Source organism: Myxine glutinosa, chromosome 5 (assembly GCF_964187855.1).
Source record: "Myxine glutinosa chromosome 5, kmMyxGlut1.1, whole genome shotgun sequence".
In the NCBI taxonomy this organism is placed as follows: Eukaryota; Metazoa; Chordata; class Myxini; order Myxiniformes; family Myxinidae; genus Myxine; species Myxine glutinosa.
The window spans coordinates 176,886,423-176,905,125 of NC_136265.1; the positions used below are offsets into that span (position 1 = coordinate 176,886,423).

Genomic DNA, 18,703 nt, shown 5'->3' on the forward strand with positions numbered 1-18,703 from the left:
CAATACAACACAATCAAAAAAATACAGTCCTCATATCCGCAACAATATATACATGGGGAGCTTCCGGTCCGGTCCGGAGAGGACGCTGGCGTCGCTTCTCCGACTGGGCCATTGTCTTTAGCATGCTTCTCTGGTGGTCGTGGTGGATTTTGGGCCATCGAGTCTGCCCTCTGCATGGTCCCGGCTCTGCTTCTAGCTTCGCCTGCCCAGCTCCTTCGCTGTTTCCTCGGGCCCGCTCCCGTGGGTTGTGGCCATTGTTTGCAGCGGTGGTGGTGGCGGTTTGCCGCCGTGATCTTGATTAGCGGCGGCGGTCGTTTGCCGCTGCATTTGCCGCTTTGCCTCCTCAACCTTGGCCTCGTGCTAGTCTCTTCCCTCCTGTCTGCCCTCTGCTCGGTCCCGGCTCTGCTCCTGGCTTCACCTGCCCGGCTCCTTCGCTGTTTCCTCGGGCCCGCTCCCGTGGGTTGTGACGATTGTTTCGCCTCCTCAACCTTGGCCTCGTGCTCGTCTCTTCGCTCCTGTCTGGCATGGCTCTGCGGTACTCCGCCGCAAGGCTTCTTCTGCTTAATACCCGCTCCACCCATTCATGCATCTCTGCAATCAAATCCAATGGACTCCTGCGACGACCCAGGTACATTCACCGTGGCTCCGGTCGTAAGTTTGTTCATTTACAATCAGGTCACTCAATCCCCGTCCTCTGGTCGGCTCAGCGCACTCCCACTCATCGTCCCAGCGCACCTGGTCACAGCAACGCACACAATCACACCTCCTGTCTGCGAACCCTGGCCACATCACCTGAGTTCATCCCCGCCGTACAAAACAACATCAAGCTCACCCTGTTCAATACCCAGTCCCTCAACAACAAATCCCTCATCCTCAACGACTACATCCTGGAAAATAAACTGGACTTTCTCTGTCTCACTGAAACCTGGCAACAACCTCTGGACTACTTCGCACTCAACCTCACCACACCCAATGGATATTCCTACATCAATAAACCACGTTCGGAGGGCCGAGGTGGTGGAATTGCCGTTATTCACCGACAAGACATCAGGACCAGCCTCATCTCCATCGCATCTGCTCCATCATTTGAACACCTGGCTTTTAAACTCTCTGGTCACACACAGTCAGTCATGGCTGTTGTCTACCGCCCTCCCAAACCACACTCATCATTCCTGTCTGACTTCTCCTACTTTCTGACCCAGCTATGTTCCCTCTCCCCCTCAATCCTCCTCCTTGGTGATTTCAATATCCACATGGATTCCATTGACTCCACGATAACCACTGACTTCACTGATTTACTCACCTGCTTTAACCTCGCTCAACATGTCAACTTTCCTACCCATAACCGTGGTCACATTTTGGACCTTGTCTGCTCTACTAGATTAATCTTGCACCATCTCTCTGGCTCCGACCTCACCCTCTCTGACCACTTAGCCATCACTATGACCATCAACATCCCCACCCCAACACCAAGGCATTATTGCACTATCAACTTCCGTAAGCTAAACGCTCTTTCACCTACCTCATTCTCATCCACCCTCTCTGAAAAAATGTCCACTTCTCCCTTCGTTGACCTCCACAACCCTTCTGATCTCACTGACTACTACAACCATACTCTCTCCTCCTGCCTTGACCAACTTGCGCCTATAAAAACCAAAACAGATTCTTTCACCAATTCTGCTCCCTGGTTTACCCCTGAACTCCGCCTGATGAAAACTTGTGCTCGCCAACTTGAAAGACTCCGCAATAAAACAGGTCTCACAATTCACTCCCAAGCCTACAAGGACCACCTACAACACTACAAAGATGCCCTCTCCCGCGCCCGCTCCGCCTACTACTCTCAAATTATCCACTCTGGCTCTGGAAACCCAAAAGCACTCTTCTCTACAATAAACAAACTCCTCAGCCCCCTGAACACCACCACCCAGTCATTCACAGAAGACAACTGCATCTCCTTCCTTTCATTCTTCCAACGCAAAGTTGAAAACATCTACAACAGCTTGACCACCGCCGCACCCGCTCCCCCTCAAACCACCTGCCCCCCCCCCCCCCCTTATCCTGCCACCCCCTGTCTCAATTCTCCCCAATCTCCCCGACTGACCTCTCTGAACTCCTCATAGGAATGAAAACTGCCACCTGCACTCTTGACCCCATCCCCTCCAGCTTTGTCAAGGCCTCCCTTCCTGCTCTCTCTCCACTTATCATTGCAACAATAAACTCCTCCCTGTCTACAGGCATCGTCCCACCATCCCTCAAAATTGCTGCTGTTACCCCCATTCTGAAAAAACCTGGACTAAACCCTGACACCCTAAACAACTTCAGACCCATCTCCAACCTACCCTTTCTGTCTAAAGTTTTGGAACGCGCTGTAGCCGCTCAACTCAAACATCACCTCTCTGCCAATAACCTGTATGAAACATTCCAATCCGGATTCCGCTCCAACCACAGTACTGAAACTGCTCTCCTCAAAATCACCAACGACCTTCTCCTCTCCTCGACGCTGGCAACCTCAACATTCTCATCCTCCTCGACCTCAGCGCCGCCTTTGACACCATCGATCACACCATCCTCCTCACCCGACTTGAAACCACCTTTAACGTTACTGGCACTGCCCTCTCTTGGATTAAATCATACCTCTCTGACAGACGCCAGTTCATCTCCATCAATAACTGCAAATCCCCCACTGCTCCCCTCCCCCAAGGTGTCCCCCAAGGTTCAGTTCTTGGCCCCCTCCTCTTCATCCTTTACCTGTTCCCCCTCGGTCACTTAATCCGCCGTCATGGTCTCCAATTCCACTGCTTCGCCGATGACATCCAGCTTTTCATCTCCACCAAGTCCATCTCCACTGCCACCCACTCTATCCTGACAAACTGCATCACTGAAATAAAATCCTGGCTTCAAATTAACTTCCTCAAACTTAACTATGATAAATCTGAAATAATCATCATTGGCCCAAAAACGCTCATAAAATCCACCAATAACTTTGCCCTCAACATCGACGGTATCCCAGTATCCACCTCCCCTCACATCCGGAATCTTGGCATCATCTTTTACCAAACCCTCTCCTTCGACAAATACACTAAACAGATCACAAAGACAGCCTTCTTTCACCTGAAAAACATCGCCCGTCTCCGTCCATCCCTCTCCTCCACGGCTGCAGAAACCCTCATCCACGCCTTCATCACCTCCCGTCTGGACTACTGCAATAGCCTCCTCTATGGTTCACCCTCAACAATCACCAATAAACTCCAATACATTCAGAACTCCGCTGCCCGTCTACTCACCCATTCCCGGACCCGTGACCACATCACCCCCGTCCTTTACAAGCTTCACTGGCTCCCCATCTCCCAGAGAATCCAGTACAAAATCCTCCTCTTGACCTACAAACCCCTCCATAACCTGGCCCCATCCTACCTGGCTGACCTCCTCTCCAGACACACTCCCAACCGCAACTTCCGCTCTGCTAGTACCAACCCCCTGACCCACCCCCCCCCCCCCCCCCCATCCAGACCAAATTCAGATCCTGGGGGGACAGGGCCTTCTCCATCGCTGCTCCCACCCTCTGGAACTCACTACCTCACACCATCAGAGACTCCTCCTCACTCAGCACATTCAAAACATCACTCAAGACCCACCTGTTCAACACTGCATTCAACATTTAACCCACAGCATTTAACCCCTGACTATCTCTTCTCCTTCTCCTTCCTTTTTGCTTTGAATATTTCCCTATTGATTCTTGTTTTTTGCAATTGTTTTTATGTTTTGCTATGCATTATGTTTTGCACTCTGTCAAAGCGTCTTTGGGCTCCCTGAAAAGCGCTATATAAAATAAATGCATTATTATCATTATTATTATTATTATTATACATTATTATTATCATAGTATTATTATTATCCCTGGTGTTGGGCTAGCGGCTAGGGTGCCGGCTTAGGATCCTAGGATCCTGGGTTCGAATCTCGGTCGATCGCCGAATTAATGCCAGGGGGGTTGACTCAGCCTGTCATCCTTCCGAGGTCGGCTAATTGAGTACCAGTTCACCGGTAATTCCCTGTTTGTCGTTGAAGGCGGCAAAAAGGGTTGGCGTCAGGAAGGGCATCCGGCCGTAAAACATTGCTTCAAAAAGGGGACCAAAAAACAACAACTACCACGGTCCCCGAAAAGGCCAACCCCCGCTTTGCAGGGAAAAATGGCCTCTAAACGGTGGTTTTATTATCATTATTATAATATATATATATATATATATATATATATATTATTTATTTATTTTTGAAATAAAAAAGATTTTAAAGTTTTCAGAAAAATAAAAATTTGGAAGTTTACTGCCGTTGATGCAGCTTCATTTAGACCACCTTATTTAACACGTTACATTTGTTCTTTGTGCATGTTGTTTGTGTGCTTTATGACGTCCTTAAACATGGTAAGCTTCCTGTTTGGAATGATTTTCAATTTTGTTTAATTGCCAGACAGGCAGAGTGAAAATATTATATATCACTCCTCTCCGCGCATGCACAATCTGGCCAAATTCAGAGGCAAAATACTTCTAAACTACAGGTTATTTTTCTGATTCATGTTGAAAATATAACATTAGATTTAAATTTAAATTGTTCCTCGATCATAAACTGACGTTTGTGGACAGATAGACAGACGGATAAACTCAACCAACACGTGACTTTCAAAATGACGAAATTACACCCCAGGTTGTTCGGTGCGCATGCACAGAAGCTCTTAGTAGCTCTTAGTAGTGAAGTCCATCGGGGCAGCCGGATGCATACAACGTGTGGCAGATAAGGATTGTAGCATGGAACGACTCCCCAAGATTTAAAAGAAGCAGAACATACTTGGAAAAGCATCTCAGGGAAAGGGGTATTCTGCACAATGAAACATTTGTGGAACTTTCGGATCAACTTGCCCAAAAAATTTAAATCTTGCATCCGGTACTGCAAAAACTCCAGACAATGTGGGGAAAATCATTGTGCATTCACTTTGATAACGAATATTGTTGACTAAGCCCTGAGGGTAATGTCATATGGGTTAATTAATATGACAACTCGCCTCCTCTTCCCGAAGGACACAGGATCTTTAACATACACAAACTAATGCTGGCAGACGGGACGCCAAATTTCACGTCCACCTGAGGGATGGCACACACATTGATGAATCATCTGGCCTGTGATACACCAGTATGACAGTTTATAGCCACGTCGGAATTCAAACCCAGGCTAGACGGCTTCGAGGTGAGTGTGCGTAACTCTGCACCATCCTGTTGGACACACACCACGTACACAAAATCTGGATAACCTTGGCTTAAAGCAGAAACTTACTGCAAAAGGATCTTTTCCAGGAGTTTCACCAAAATGTTCTCCCAACACCATTTTTGCATTCAGAGCACCGCGCCATGGATGCACAGCATCGATTGTTATCTGCGATAACACATCACCACAATGTCTTGAGATTCACAGAGCCCAAATAAATCTGTCTGTATTCCCAAAGCACACATCAACCAGGTCAGAGGTTCATGTACAACCTTGCATATTATACACTACATGGCCAAACGTATGTGGACACCCGAACATCACACCCGTATGTGCTCATCGAACATCTCATTCCAAAATCATGGGCATTAATATGGAGTTGGTCCCCCCCTTTGCTGCTATAACAGCCTCAACTCTTCTGGGAAGGCTTTCCACTAGATGTTGGAACATTGCTACGGGGATTTGCTTCCATTCAGCTACAAGAGCATTAGTGAGGTCGGGGTCTGATTTTGGGCGATTAGGCCTGGCTCGCAGTCGGCGTTCCAATTCATCCCAAAGGTGTTCGATGGGGTTGAGGTCAGGGCTCTGTGCAGACCAGTCAAGTTCTTCCACACTGATATTGACAAACCATTTCTGTATGGACCTCGCTTTGTGCACGGGGACATTGTCATGCTGAAACAGGAAAGGACCTTCCCCAAACTGTTGCCACAAAGTTGGAAGCACACAATCGTCTAGAATGTCATTGTATGCTGTCGCATTAAGATTTCGCTTCACTGGAACTAAGGGGCCGAGCCCGAACCATGAAAAACAACCCCAGACCATTATTCCTCCTCCACCAAACTTTATAGTTGGCACTATGCATTCGGGCAGGTAGCGTTCTCCTGGCATCCGCCAAACCCAGATTCGTCCGTCGGACTGCCAGATGGTGAAGCGTGATTCATCACTCCAGAAAACGCGTTTCCAATGCTCCAGAGTCCAATGGCGGCGAGCTTTACACCACTCCAGCCGACGCTTGGCATTGCGCATGGTGATCTTAGGCTTGTGTGTGGCTGCTCGGCCATGGAAACCAATTTCCTGAAGTTCCCGACAAACAGTTGTTGTGCTGATGTTGCTTCCAGAGGCAGTTTGGAACTCGGTAGTGAGTGTTGCAACTGATGACAGACGATTTTTACGCGCTATGTGCTTCAGCACTCGGCGGTCCCGTTCTGCGAGCTTGTGTGGCCTACCACTTAGTGGCTGAGCTGTTGTTGCTCCTCGATGTTTCCACTTCATAATAACAGCACTTACAGTTGACTGGGCAGCTCTAGCAGGGCAGCAATTTGACAAACTGACTTGTTAGAAAGGTGACATCCTATGACGGTGCCATGTTGAAAGTCACTGAGCTCTTCAGTATGGCCCATTCCACTGCCAATGTTTGTCTATGGAGATTGCATGACTGTGCTTGATTATATACACCTGTCAGCAATGAGTGTGGCTGAAACAGCCAAATCCACTAATTAGAAGGGGTGTCTGCATACTTTTGGCCATGTAGTGTATGTACAGAAATGTTACCACCTGGGCTATGCACATTAATGCAGGAACCCACAACTTGGAGAAGTAGTGACAATGCCAAGTCATATATTATTCTTGTTGTTATCGAGCATATCCTGTCCAGAGCCTGACCTTTGCTTTTAACTGCAGTACGAGCTTCATGTAGTGTCGATAGCAGAGAAGGTAGGGGACTTGTTCATGGATGGCCACGAGGAGCTGCAAGGCCCTTATGTAAGCTTCTGGGCGACGAGCAAGGATAGCAGTGTGCACGGCCGCACCCACTCTCCGTAGCCAGGGCACCTGGTCTGAGGTCGCGTGGTCCGAATGGTTTTCGAGGTCTGCTCGGAAGGGACACAAAAGAGAGAGCCTCAACATCAGGTGCAGGTCACCACCCTCACCTCTCCGGCCGCTCACATTCACAAAGTCAAACTTCTCCCTCCCCGATGCATTTGCTGCTCTTTTGTTTACCCACAATTGCTTACCCACGATGACGGCTTCCATCCGATGTCTGTAAGCAAAGTCCAGTATCCACACCAGCAGAGAATATTCCTCGCTCATCTCTTACAACGGTGCAACTGTTGGCTGGAGCGATATATTTATTTTCTTGTTCAAATTTAAACAAAAACATCATATTCCAATTGTCATGTGAGAAGGTTCATGTTTTAGCTCCCAGTTTCTGTTGAACCCTTTTCATATACGAAACTCAAACTCACGAGAGGTCACACAAATCGACAGTGCGACGTCACCTGTACTGTGCAATGGTTATCGCGTTTTAATGAAACTTATGAAGATCAGGTCTGCCCCGTTTATTTCACAATTTTTTTTATGGTCAAAATAAGAAAATAGGACCGTCGGTCCTGAAGATCACCTGGATCAGGAACAACAGTACACTGTCAGCACACCTTTGTTAGGCATCAGATATGAAGCTTGTGGCCAATTTTCATCAAACTGTGTGTGTAGTTTCGGAGAAGAGAGCAAGCACCTATTTTGGGGATCAAACACCCCTCCATAGAACCCCCTTAAATGAGCGCAGATTTTGATGCGGTCAATACACCTTCGTTGCGCATCAGGTATGAAGCTTGTTGCCAAATTTCATCAAAATCGTGTGTTTGGCTCAAGCGATAATGACTGAAGTGTTTATGGACTCACTGACAGACTCACTGACTTACCTCTGGACACTGCTCGATTGCATAAGCTCACCGGACTAAAGTCCAGGTGATCTAAAAACATGAATTTACCTGTCGTTTTTAAAATTATTATGTACCAAAACGATGCAGACCAAAGTGATGAAATACAGTGTAGCCAACTTTATTATGTATGAGCAGAGAACCACCCCCTGGGTGGGTCGCGTTTGCGCATCACTTGCTGAAAAAAAATGTAGTCTGTTTTGCAAGAAGACAACAGATGTTTGTGTGGTGTGTTCGTAAAAGGTTCTAGGTCTAAAGAGTACGTTCCAATAGTAGTTCGTGTCTAAGGGGTCAAAAGGGTCTAATCTCTCAAGCACGGAAAAAGTGTCTAAAAAGGTCCAAGTGGTCTAAAGCTATAAATGGTCAAGGGTCCAAGCTGTCTAATTTGTCTGAAGGGTCCAAAGGGTCTAAATGTGATGTTAAGGGGTACGAAGGTCTCAAGATTCTTGGGGTCTAAAGGTGTCAAAAGGGTCTAAAAGGTCTTCGGTTTTGAAGGGCGTTAGGGGTCTAAACAGTCTTATGGGTCTTTGATGTCTTTAAGGGTTTTCAAAGGTCGAAGCAGTCTAAAGTGTCGAAAGGTTTGAAAGATACATTCCAATAGTACGTAAATTAATAGACATGTGAAGGCAGGGTGCTACTGATGTTCAAACAGTGAGTAATTCATAGACATATAGTCACATGGCTTCACGGACGGACAGACAGACAGATGGCTTCATGGAGGAACCGAGGGATGGACGGACGGCTTCACGGACAGATGGACATCTTCGCGGAAAGGTGGACTTCTTCAAAGATGGACGGACCGCTTCACGGACAGACTGTGTTTTTCGATTTTATATGCGTATATAGATTTTGTTTATTAGATCGATGCTCAAATCATTGGCAGAGTGAGCAGCCAAGCGAATGTGCATGTCTATTGCACGTGTGTACATGTAATTTCGCAGGCCTACAAGAGCTTCGCGTTGCTGCTGTTTTTGGTGTTGTGGTTCTTGTTGGGGTCAATTTTTGAAATGTGCACCCATTGGTAGGACAGCTGCCGGACCACACCCACATCTGTTGCTTGACTCCACCCGCCATAGTAGGAGACGAAATTATATGGCCGCCATCTTGTTTCTTTGTGAGCCTAACATAGGCCTGTTGGCATCTGCTGATTATACCCTACCTGGCTTTGTTTTAGTCGAGTGTTAAATTATTAGTATGGTATAATCAAGCCGTACGTACGTTCCTCCATAAACAAAGTGTTATGTAATTTTGAATGGCCAAAAATGCTCCTTGAATGTGTGTTTCCTAATCGGCCCGTACGGGATTTTTAAAGCCAATTCACTTGCACTAGCAAAGTCCTGTACCTCGAATGACCACATTCCAGTGTTTATGAACAAAAGGTTTATTACCACGAAGAGACTGTGTCGCTTCGAATATATATATTTATAAAGATAAAAAAATATATATTTAGATATTTTGTTTGTCTGGTTGATTTGTTTGTGAAGTAAATGTTAGCTCTTTCACGAGCCTCGATTCAGTATACAAAAAAAGAAAGAAAAAAAAAAGAAAGAAAAGGGAGCGGGAGGGCGGAAGAAAGAGAGAGAGAGAGAGAGACACGACAAAACTGAGGTAACATACAAAATAAATGCCCTGTTCGGAATCACAATGAATCTTATTTATCTAATCTTATTCATTCACATGGGAACACGGAACAGACACGGTTCTATCTAATCTTATTCATTCACATGGGAACACGGATCAGACATGGTTATATCTAATCTTATTCATTCACATGGGAACACGAAACAGACACGGTTCTATCTAACCTCATTCATTCACATGGGAACACGGAACAGACACGGTTCCATCTAATCTCATTCATTCACATGGGAACACGGATCAGACACGGTTCTATCTAATCTCATTCATTCACATGGGAACACGGATCAGACACGGTTCTATCTAATCTCATTCATTCACATGGGAACACGGATCAGACACGGTTCTATCTAATCTCATTCATTCACATGGGAACACGGATCAGACACGGTTCTATCTAATCTTATTCATTCACATGGGAACACGGAACAGACACGGTTCTATCTAATCTTATTCATTCACATGGGAACACGGAACAGACACGGTTCTATCTAATCTCATTCATTCACATGGTAACACAGAACAGACACGGTTCTATCTAATCTTATTCATTCACATGGGAACACGGAACAGACACGGCTCTATCTAATCTTATTCATTCACATGGGAACACGGAACAGACACGGCTCTATCTAATCTTATTCATTCACGTGGGAACACGGAACAGACACGGCTCAATATAACTTATTCATTCACATGGGAACACGGAACAGACACTGCTATATCTAATCTTATTCATTCATATGGGAACACGGAATAGACAGGGCTCTATCTAATCCTATTCATTCATATGGGAACACGGATCAGACACGGTTCTATCTAATCTTATTCATTCACATGGGAACACGGAACAGACACGGTTCTATCTAACCTCATTCATTCACATGGGAACACGGATCAGACACGGTTCTATCTAATCTTATTCATTCACATGGGAACACGGAAGACACGACTCCATCTAATCTTATTAATTCACATGGGAACATGGAACAGACATGGCTCTATACAACTTATTCATTCACATGGGAACACGGAACAGACACTGCTCTATCTAATCTTATTCATTCACATGGGAACACGGAACAGACACGGCTCTATCTAATCTTATTCATTCACATGGGAACACGGAACAGACACGACTCGATCTAATCTTATTCATTCACATGGGAACACTGAATAGACACGGTTCTAAATAACTTATTCATTCACATGGGAACATGGAACAGACATGGCTCAATACAACTTATTCATTCACATGGGAACACGGAACAGACACTGCTCTATCTAATCTTATTCATTCACATGGGAACACGGAACAGACACGACTCTATCTAATCTTATTCATTCACATGGGAACACGGAATAGACAGGGTTCTATATAACTTATTCATTCACATGGGAACATGGAACAGACATGGCTCGATACAACTTATTCATTCACATGGGAACACGGAACAGACACTGCTCTATCTAATCTTATTCATTCACATGACTCCTTTAGTGCTGATCAAGATGGCGACACGGAGGCTCCACTTTTCACGGGCTACGAGCATTCTACATACTGTAATGTGTTTAGTGTGTTAGTGTGTTTACAGTGCTATACACTGTACTGTATTTAGTGTGTTTACAGTGCTATATACTGTACTGTATTTAGTGTGTTTACAATGCTATATACTGCACTGCATTTAGTGTGTTTGCAATGCTATATACTGTACTGTATTTAGTGTTTACATTGCTATATAACCACCTTTAGAGGCCATTTACAATGCTAGATACACTGTATTGTATTTAGTGTATTTACAGTGCTACATACTGTACTGCATCTAGTGTGTTTACAGTGCTACATACTGTACTGCATTTAGTGTGTTTACAGTGCTATATACTGTACTGCATTTTGTGTGTTTACAGTGATATATACTGTACTGCATTTAGTGTGTTTACAGTGCTATATACTGCACTGCATTTAGTGTGTTTGCAGTGCTATCTACTGTACTGTATTTAGTGTGTTTACAGTGATATATACTGTACTGCATTTAGTGTGTTTACAGTGCTATATACTGTACTGCATTTAGTGTGTTTACAGTGCTATATACTGTACTGCATTTAGTGTGTTTGCAGTGCTATATACTGTACTGCATTTAGTGTGTTTACAGTGCTATATACTGTACTGTATTTAGTGTGTTTACAGTGCTATATACTGAACTGTATTTAGTGTGTTTACAGTGTTATATACTGTACTGCTTTAGTGTGTTTATAGTGCTATATTCTGTACTGTAGTGTGTTTACAATGCTATATGCTGCACTGCATTTAGTGTGTTTATAGTGCTATATGCTGTACTGTATTTAGTGTGTTTACAGTGATATATGCTGCACTGTATTTGGTGTGTTTACAGTGCTATATGCTGTACTGTATTTGGTGTGTTTACCGTGCTATATACTGTACTGCATTTAGTGTGTTTACAGTGCTATATGCTGTACTGTATTTAGTGTGTTTACAATGCTATATACTGCACTGCATTTAGTGTGTTCACAATGATATATACTGTACTTACTACTTAGTGTGTTTACAGTGCTATATACTGTACTGTATTTAGTGTTTACAATGCTATATACACTGTACTGTATTTAGTGTTTACAATGCTATATACACTGTACTGTATTTAGTGTGTTTACAGTGCTATATACTGTGCTGCATTTAGTGTGTTTACAGTACTGTATACTGTACTGTATTTAGTGTGTTTACAGTGCTAAATGCTGTACTGTAGTATGTTTACAGTGCTATTTACTGTACTGTATTTAGTGTGTTTACAGTGCTATATGCTGAACTGTATTTAGTGTGTTTAAAGTGCTATATACTGGACTGTATTTAGTGTGTTTCCAATGCTATATACTGCACTGCATTTAGTGTGTTTACAATGCTATATACTGCACTTAGTGTGTTTACAGTGCTATATACTGTACTGTATTTAGTGTTTACAATGCTATATACACTGTACTGTGTTTAGCGTGTTTACAGTGCTATATACTGTACTGCATTTCATGTGTTTAGTGCTATATGCTGTGCTGTATTTAGTACGTTTACAGTGCTATATACTGTACTGCATTTAGTGTGTTTACAGTGCTATATACTGTACTGCATTTAGTGTGTTTACAGTGCTATAGACTGTACTGCATTTAGTGTGTATACTGTACAGTGCTATATACTGTATTGCATTTAGTGTGTTTACAGTGCTATATACTGTACTGCATTTAGTGTGTTTACAATGCTATATACTGCACTTAGTGTGTTTACAGTGCTATATACTGTACTGCATTTAGTGTGTTTACAATGCTATATACTGCACTGCATTTAATGTGTTTACAATGCTATATACTGTACTGCATTTAGCGTGTTTACAGTGCTCTATACTGTACTGCATTTAGTGTGTTTACAATGCTATATACTGTACTGCATTTAGCGTGTTTACAGTGCTCTATACTGTACTGAATTTAGTGTGTTTACAATGCTATATACTGCACTGCATTTAGCGTGTTTACAGTGCTATATACTGTACTGCATTTAGCGTGTTTACAGTGCTATATTCTGTACTGTAGTGTGTTTACAGTGCTATATACTGTACTGTATTTAGTGTGTTTACAATGCTATATACTGTACTGCATTTAGTGTGTTTACAGTGCAATATACTGTACTGCATTTAGTGTGTTTACAGTGCTATATACTGTACTGCATTTAGCGTGTTTACAGTGCAATATACTGTACTGCATTTAGTGTGTCTACAGTGCTATATACTGTACTGCATTTAGTGTGTTTACAGTGCTATATACTGTACTGCATTTAGTGTGTTTACAGTGCTATATACTGTACTGCATTTAGCGTGTTTACAGTGCTATATACTGTACTGCATTTAGTGTGTTTACAGTGCTGTATACTGTACTGCATTTAGCGTGTTTACAGTGCTATATACTGTACTGCATTTAGCGTGTTTACAGTGCAATATACTGTACTGCATTTAGTGTGTTTACAGTGCTATATAGTGTACTGCATTTAGTGTGTTTACAGTGCTATATACTGTACTGCATTTAGTGTGTTTACAGTGCAATATACTGTGCTGCATTTAGTGTGTTTACAGTGATATATACTGTACTGCATTTAGTGTTTACAGTGCTATATACTGTACTGCATTTAGCGTGTTTACAGTGCAATATACTGTACTGCATTTAGTGTTTACAGTGCAATATACTGTACTGCATTTAGTGTGTTTACAGTGCTGTATACTGTACTGCATTTAGCGTGTTTACAGTGCAATATACTGTACTGCATTTAGTGTGTTTACAGTGCTATATACTGAACTGCATTTAGTGTGTTTACAGTGCTATATACTGTACTGCATTTAGTGTGTTTACAGTGCAATATACTGTACTGCATTTAGTGTGTTTACAGTGCTATATACTGTACCGCATTTAGTGTGTTTACAGTGCTATATACTGTACTGCATTTAGTGTGTTTACAGTGCTATATACTGTACTGCATTTAGCGTGTTTACAGTGCGATATACTGTACTGCATTTAGCGTGTTTACAGTGCAATATACTGTACTGCATTTAGTGTGTTTACAGTGCTATATACTGTACTGCATTTAGCGTGTTTACAGTGCTATATACTGTACTTCATTTAGTGTGTTTACAATGCTATATACTGCACTGCATTTAGCGTGTTTACAATGCTGTATACTGCACTGCATTTAGTGTGTTTACAGTGCTATATACTGTACTGCATTTAGCGTGTTTACAGTGCTATATACTGCACTGCATTTAGTGTGTTTACAATGCTATATACTGTACTGCATTTAGTGTGTTTACAGTGCTATATACTGTACTGCATTTAGTGTGTTTACAGTGCTATATACTGTACTGCATTTAGCGTGTTTACAGTGCTATATACTGTACTGCATTTAGCGTGTTTACAGTGCTATATACTGTACTGCATTTAGTGTGTTTACAATGCTATATACTGCACTTAGTGTGTTTCCAGTGCTATATACTGTACTGTATTTAGTGTGTTTACAGTGCTATCTACTGTACTGCATTTAGTGTGTTTACAGTGCTATATACTGTTCTGCATTTAGTGTGTTTACAGTGTTATATACTGTACTGCATTTAGTGTGTTTACAGTGCTATATACTGTACTGTATTTAGTGTGTTTACAGTGCTATATACTGTACTGTATTTACTATTTAGTGTGTTTACAGTGTATCACGCGATACACAGCCATTCGGTAAAGTTAAATACTGGACCGATTTAATATCCCGCCACAAATACACGCACTCAACAACGAGAAAACAAAAAGGTACGTATACCTTTATAACGCTGTGACTTAGCGAACAACACCAAATGTTACCCGTTATCCTGACCATGAACACGCCGTGCAAATTGAACTCAACCTCGAGCGGAAGTATGCCCGAACTGGACCTCCAGCGGAAGTATGGCCAAACTGGACCTCCAGCGGAAGTATGCCCGAACTGGACCTCCAGCGGAAGTATGCCCGAACTGGACCTCCAGCGGAAGAATGCCCGAACTGGACCTCGAGCGCAAGCATGCCACAGAACCTGCCCTTGTGTTGCGTTTGCTGCCGTCGTTGTCATTGTTGTTGTTGTTGTTTTTTCTGTGTGTGTGTTATGAAATTGAGTTTTTTAAAACTCTTAAATCAAAAGCCTGAAATATCATATATGGTTAAATAAGACAATATGACATAGTCAAAATAATATCTGTATATAACGATTGAAGAACCAAAAACTAAATGTGGGTCCTCTTCCTCTTCGTTCGATGTAGCGCATGGTGCTGTTAGTGTTAGTGTTCGTGTTTTCTGTGTATTGGAGCGGGTATTTGGAATCTGTTCAGAATGCCGGCGATAACTCGCTCACCCTACGAGTCTACGTGGACAGCATGGGTGTGTGTCCATTACCAATCAGCTTGTAGAGCGCTCGCCAAGTAGCTTAAGCACTCAAGCAAGCATGCCATACGGAACGACTGGCTTGGCAAGTGAGTGGTAAGCAGCTTGCTATCGCCTGCCAAGCCAGTCGTTCCGTATCAACTGCCTTGCAAGCCGCTCGGCCAGTCACTCGGCAAACGGAGCAAGCGATCAAGAGAGGTGCTTCGTTGTGTTAATAGTAAAAATGGTGCCGTAGACGGATTCAAAACGATATTACAACCAATGAAATGTTCAGAGATAATCCTGTTATGTTTACTCATAATATTATTGAAACGTGCATTTCATAGTTTTTTTAAGCCTCCACCGACAGTCGCCGAAGGCATTATGTTTTCGGGTTATCCGTCCGTCCGTCCGGGCTAAACCTCGTTTTTCTCAGCAAATGTATGTCCGATTGAGACTAAACTTTCAGAGTAGGACTGACACCCATGCAGAATGTTTTTATGATACCTGTGATGTCATAGGTCACGTAGTATGGCAGCCATCTTTGATTAAAAGCAAATAATAAAAAAATTATTTCTCGAAAACCGCTGAATGGAAAAATTTAAACTTGGGACTTGTTTTTTTGTTTGTATACAAGATCGAGGCTCGTGTAAGAGCTAACGTCAATCACAAAAAAATAAAACCGACAGACAAAACACAATAAAGGGAGCGGGAGACAAGATGGGGAGAGAGAGGGAAACACACAAGTACAACAGCAGATAACAGGGACAACGGAAGATCTATGGGAGGGGGAGGGCTTGGGGGAGGAGGAATGGGAAGGCGGGGGGGGGGGGGGAGTGGGAGAGGTATAAAATACACGGACACTGCTGGAACTTCCAGGAAAGAAAAAAGTCGGTATTTCAAAAAAACAAAAGTGGATCTGGGGTGAATTAGCGGGGGTGGAAAAGATCAAGGTTTTGGATGGGGGGAAGATAAGCGATGGTGGTGAACAGCTGTTTTAAAGACCTGGAGGGAGGAGTGGGATTGAAGAGAGTGAGGGAGTTTGTTCCAGACATTGTCAAGTACTCCCAATGGAGAACAAAAGCATGATAATGATGACATCATAGGTAAAGTGGTATACCAGCCAAATATGTTTATTTTTAAAAAATCTCTTCTCTGAAACTGCTTCACCGATCGATGTGAAACCTGTCATGGATTGTGAAAATGTAATACTTGAAAACAGCTTAAGGCATTTAAATCAAACTTGTTTATTTTTAGGACAGTGAACGAGGGCATCTACTCGTTGTGGGACGATGCGGAGGCATATTGGTGACAGTCGCATTGCCCTAGTTTATACTCTTCTTTTCATCCTAATTATTCAAGATCTACAAACACGCAGCATCCACCAACAGCTGATCAGGGCAAACAAAAGTTGAATCTCCATGAGGAGCGATGGGCACCTCTTTTTGAACTTTATGTGGGATGCCAGACACGTCATGGAAATTTAGATTATTACCTCCGGCAGGAAAATCAACCAAAGCTATATCTTGGCAGCAAAGGTGACATCTCGTTTTGCCTGGAGAAAAGTGCTAACGCAAATTCAGAAGCCACAATGGTGACTACAGTCGTACTAGATGGGGTTGTGATAGTCCAGTTACTTAAGCCAGTGCAGCCAAAGACTTTCAACGAGTATGCAGACAAGGACTTCATCCCTTACATCTTGTCACAGCTAAAACATGGCACAAGTCTGGATTTGTAGTTTGGGGACAGGAACAGTGCCTTCGGAAAGTATTCACACCCCTTAACCTTTTTCACATTTTGTGTTACAGCCTGAATTTAAAATGGATTAAATTAAGATTTTATTGTCACTGATTTACACATAATACCACATTCATGTCAAAGTGGAATTATTTTATACAACAACAACAACATGCATTTTAGGGGCATTTTCCCTGCTAGAGTGGGGGCTATCCTTGCGGGCCCCATGACAATCTTCTCCATTTTGCCCTATTTTTTTTTTTTTTTTTTTTTTTTTTTTTGTTTTGTATACAATATCGAGGCTCGTGAAAGAGCGAACATTAATCACATGAACACACAGAAAGACAAACCGACACATAAAACATAACATAGGGAGCGGTAGACAAGATGGGGAGAGAGGGGGAAGGACACAAACACAACATTTGAGAGCAGGGACCGAGAGACATGGAGACATAGAGAGATCTGAGAGAGGGCGAGGGCTTTGGGGGGGGGGGGGCGTGGGAAGGGGGCAGTGGGAGAGGTATAAAACATATGGACACTGCCAGGACTTCCAGGAAAACATCGAGAGATCTGAGAGAGGGCGAGGGCTTTGGGGGGGGGGGGGGCGTGGGAAGGGGGCAGTGGGAGAGGTATAAAACATATGGACACTGCCAGGACTTCCAGGAAAGAAGTTGGAATTTCAAACAAGGTGGATCTGGGGTGAATTAGCGGGGGTAGAAAAGATCAAGGTTTTGGATGGGGGAAGATAAGAGATGGTGGTGAACAGCTGTTTTAAAGACCTGGAGGGAGGAGTGGGATTGAAGGGAGTGAGGGAGTTTGTTCCAGAGGCGGGAGAAAAGAGGAATGAAAGAGTGAAGGTGAGCGGAGAGCCGAGATTTCGGCAGTTTAACCATCAGAGGGTTGCTGGCAGATCTTGTCTGACCTGTAGGAATATTTGGGGGACAGAGCACAGAGAGAGCTGGGGGTGCAAGGCCGGAGAGGAGTCGGTAGAAGACAGAAAGACCACCTACCTGACTTGGATATTTTCTGCATTTCCGCTTGTTGACCCCCTTGCCCGCATTTCTTCTTCCACCACCTTTAGCCAAGTCTTTCTCGGTCCTCTCTGTCCTCTCTGTCCTCTACTTCCTTCTACATTCATTTCCATCACTATTCTCAACCAGTCATTTTCATCCTTCCTCAACACATGACCAAACCATGTCAACCTGTTTCTCTTCACAGCATCCATAATTATTTTATGCAAATATTTACAAAATAATAAAAAACTAGAACTGCCACTTTATAACTGCTGGCAGTGATGAACGGTTTCCTCCACCTTCCCGCTTTGATACAACCCCGCTTTGATGCAACCCCGCTTTGATGCAACCCCGCTTTGATACAACCCCGCTTGGATACAACCCCACTTTGATGCAACCCCGTTTTGATACAACTCC

The 18,703-nt window shown here is 43.5% G+C and overlaps 1 protein-coding gene across 10 annotated transcripts in view; it reads right to left on the minus strand.

Annotated features, from left to right (window-relative positions):
- Window positions 1–15,588, minus strand: part of TINF2 (TERF1 interacting nuclear factor 2) — a 32,538-nt gene extending 16,950 nt beyond the window's left edge. For 2 of the 10 annotated variants that reach the window (XM_068115459.2, XM_068115455.2), the window contains exons 1-4: window positions 15,049–15,247; window positions 7,266–7,365; window positions 6,916–7,121; window positions 5,323–5,421 (exon numbers count right to left, since the gene is read on the minus strand). In XM_068115459.2, the coding sequence (XP_067971560.1) occupies window positions 5,323–5,421; window positions 6,916–7,121; window positions 7,266–7,341 (381 nt within the window). In that variant the 5' untranslated portion in view covers window positions 7,342–7,365; window positions 15,049–15,247. Of the gene's footprint in view, window positions 1–5,322; window positions 5,422–6,915; window positions 7,122–7,265; window positions 7,366–14,964; window positions 15,260–15,569 lie in introns of those variants that run through there. The other 8 variants (XM_078779141.1, XM_078779143.1, XM_078779142.1 and 5 more) reach the window with 8 other exon arrangements.
- Between the last annotated feature and the right edge of the window lie 3,115 nt (window positions 15,589–18,703).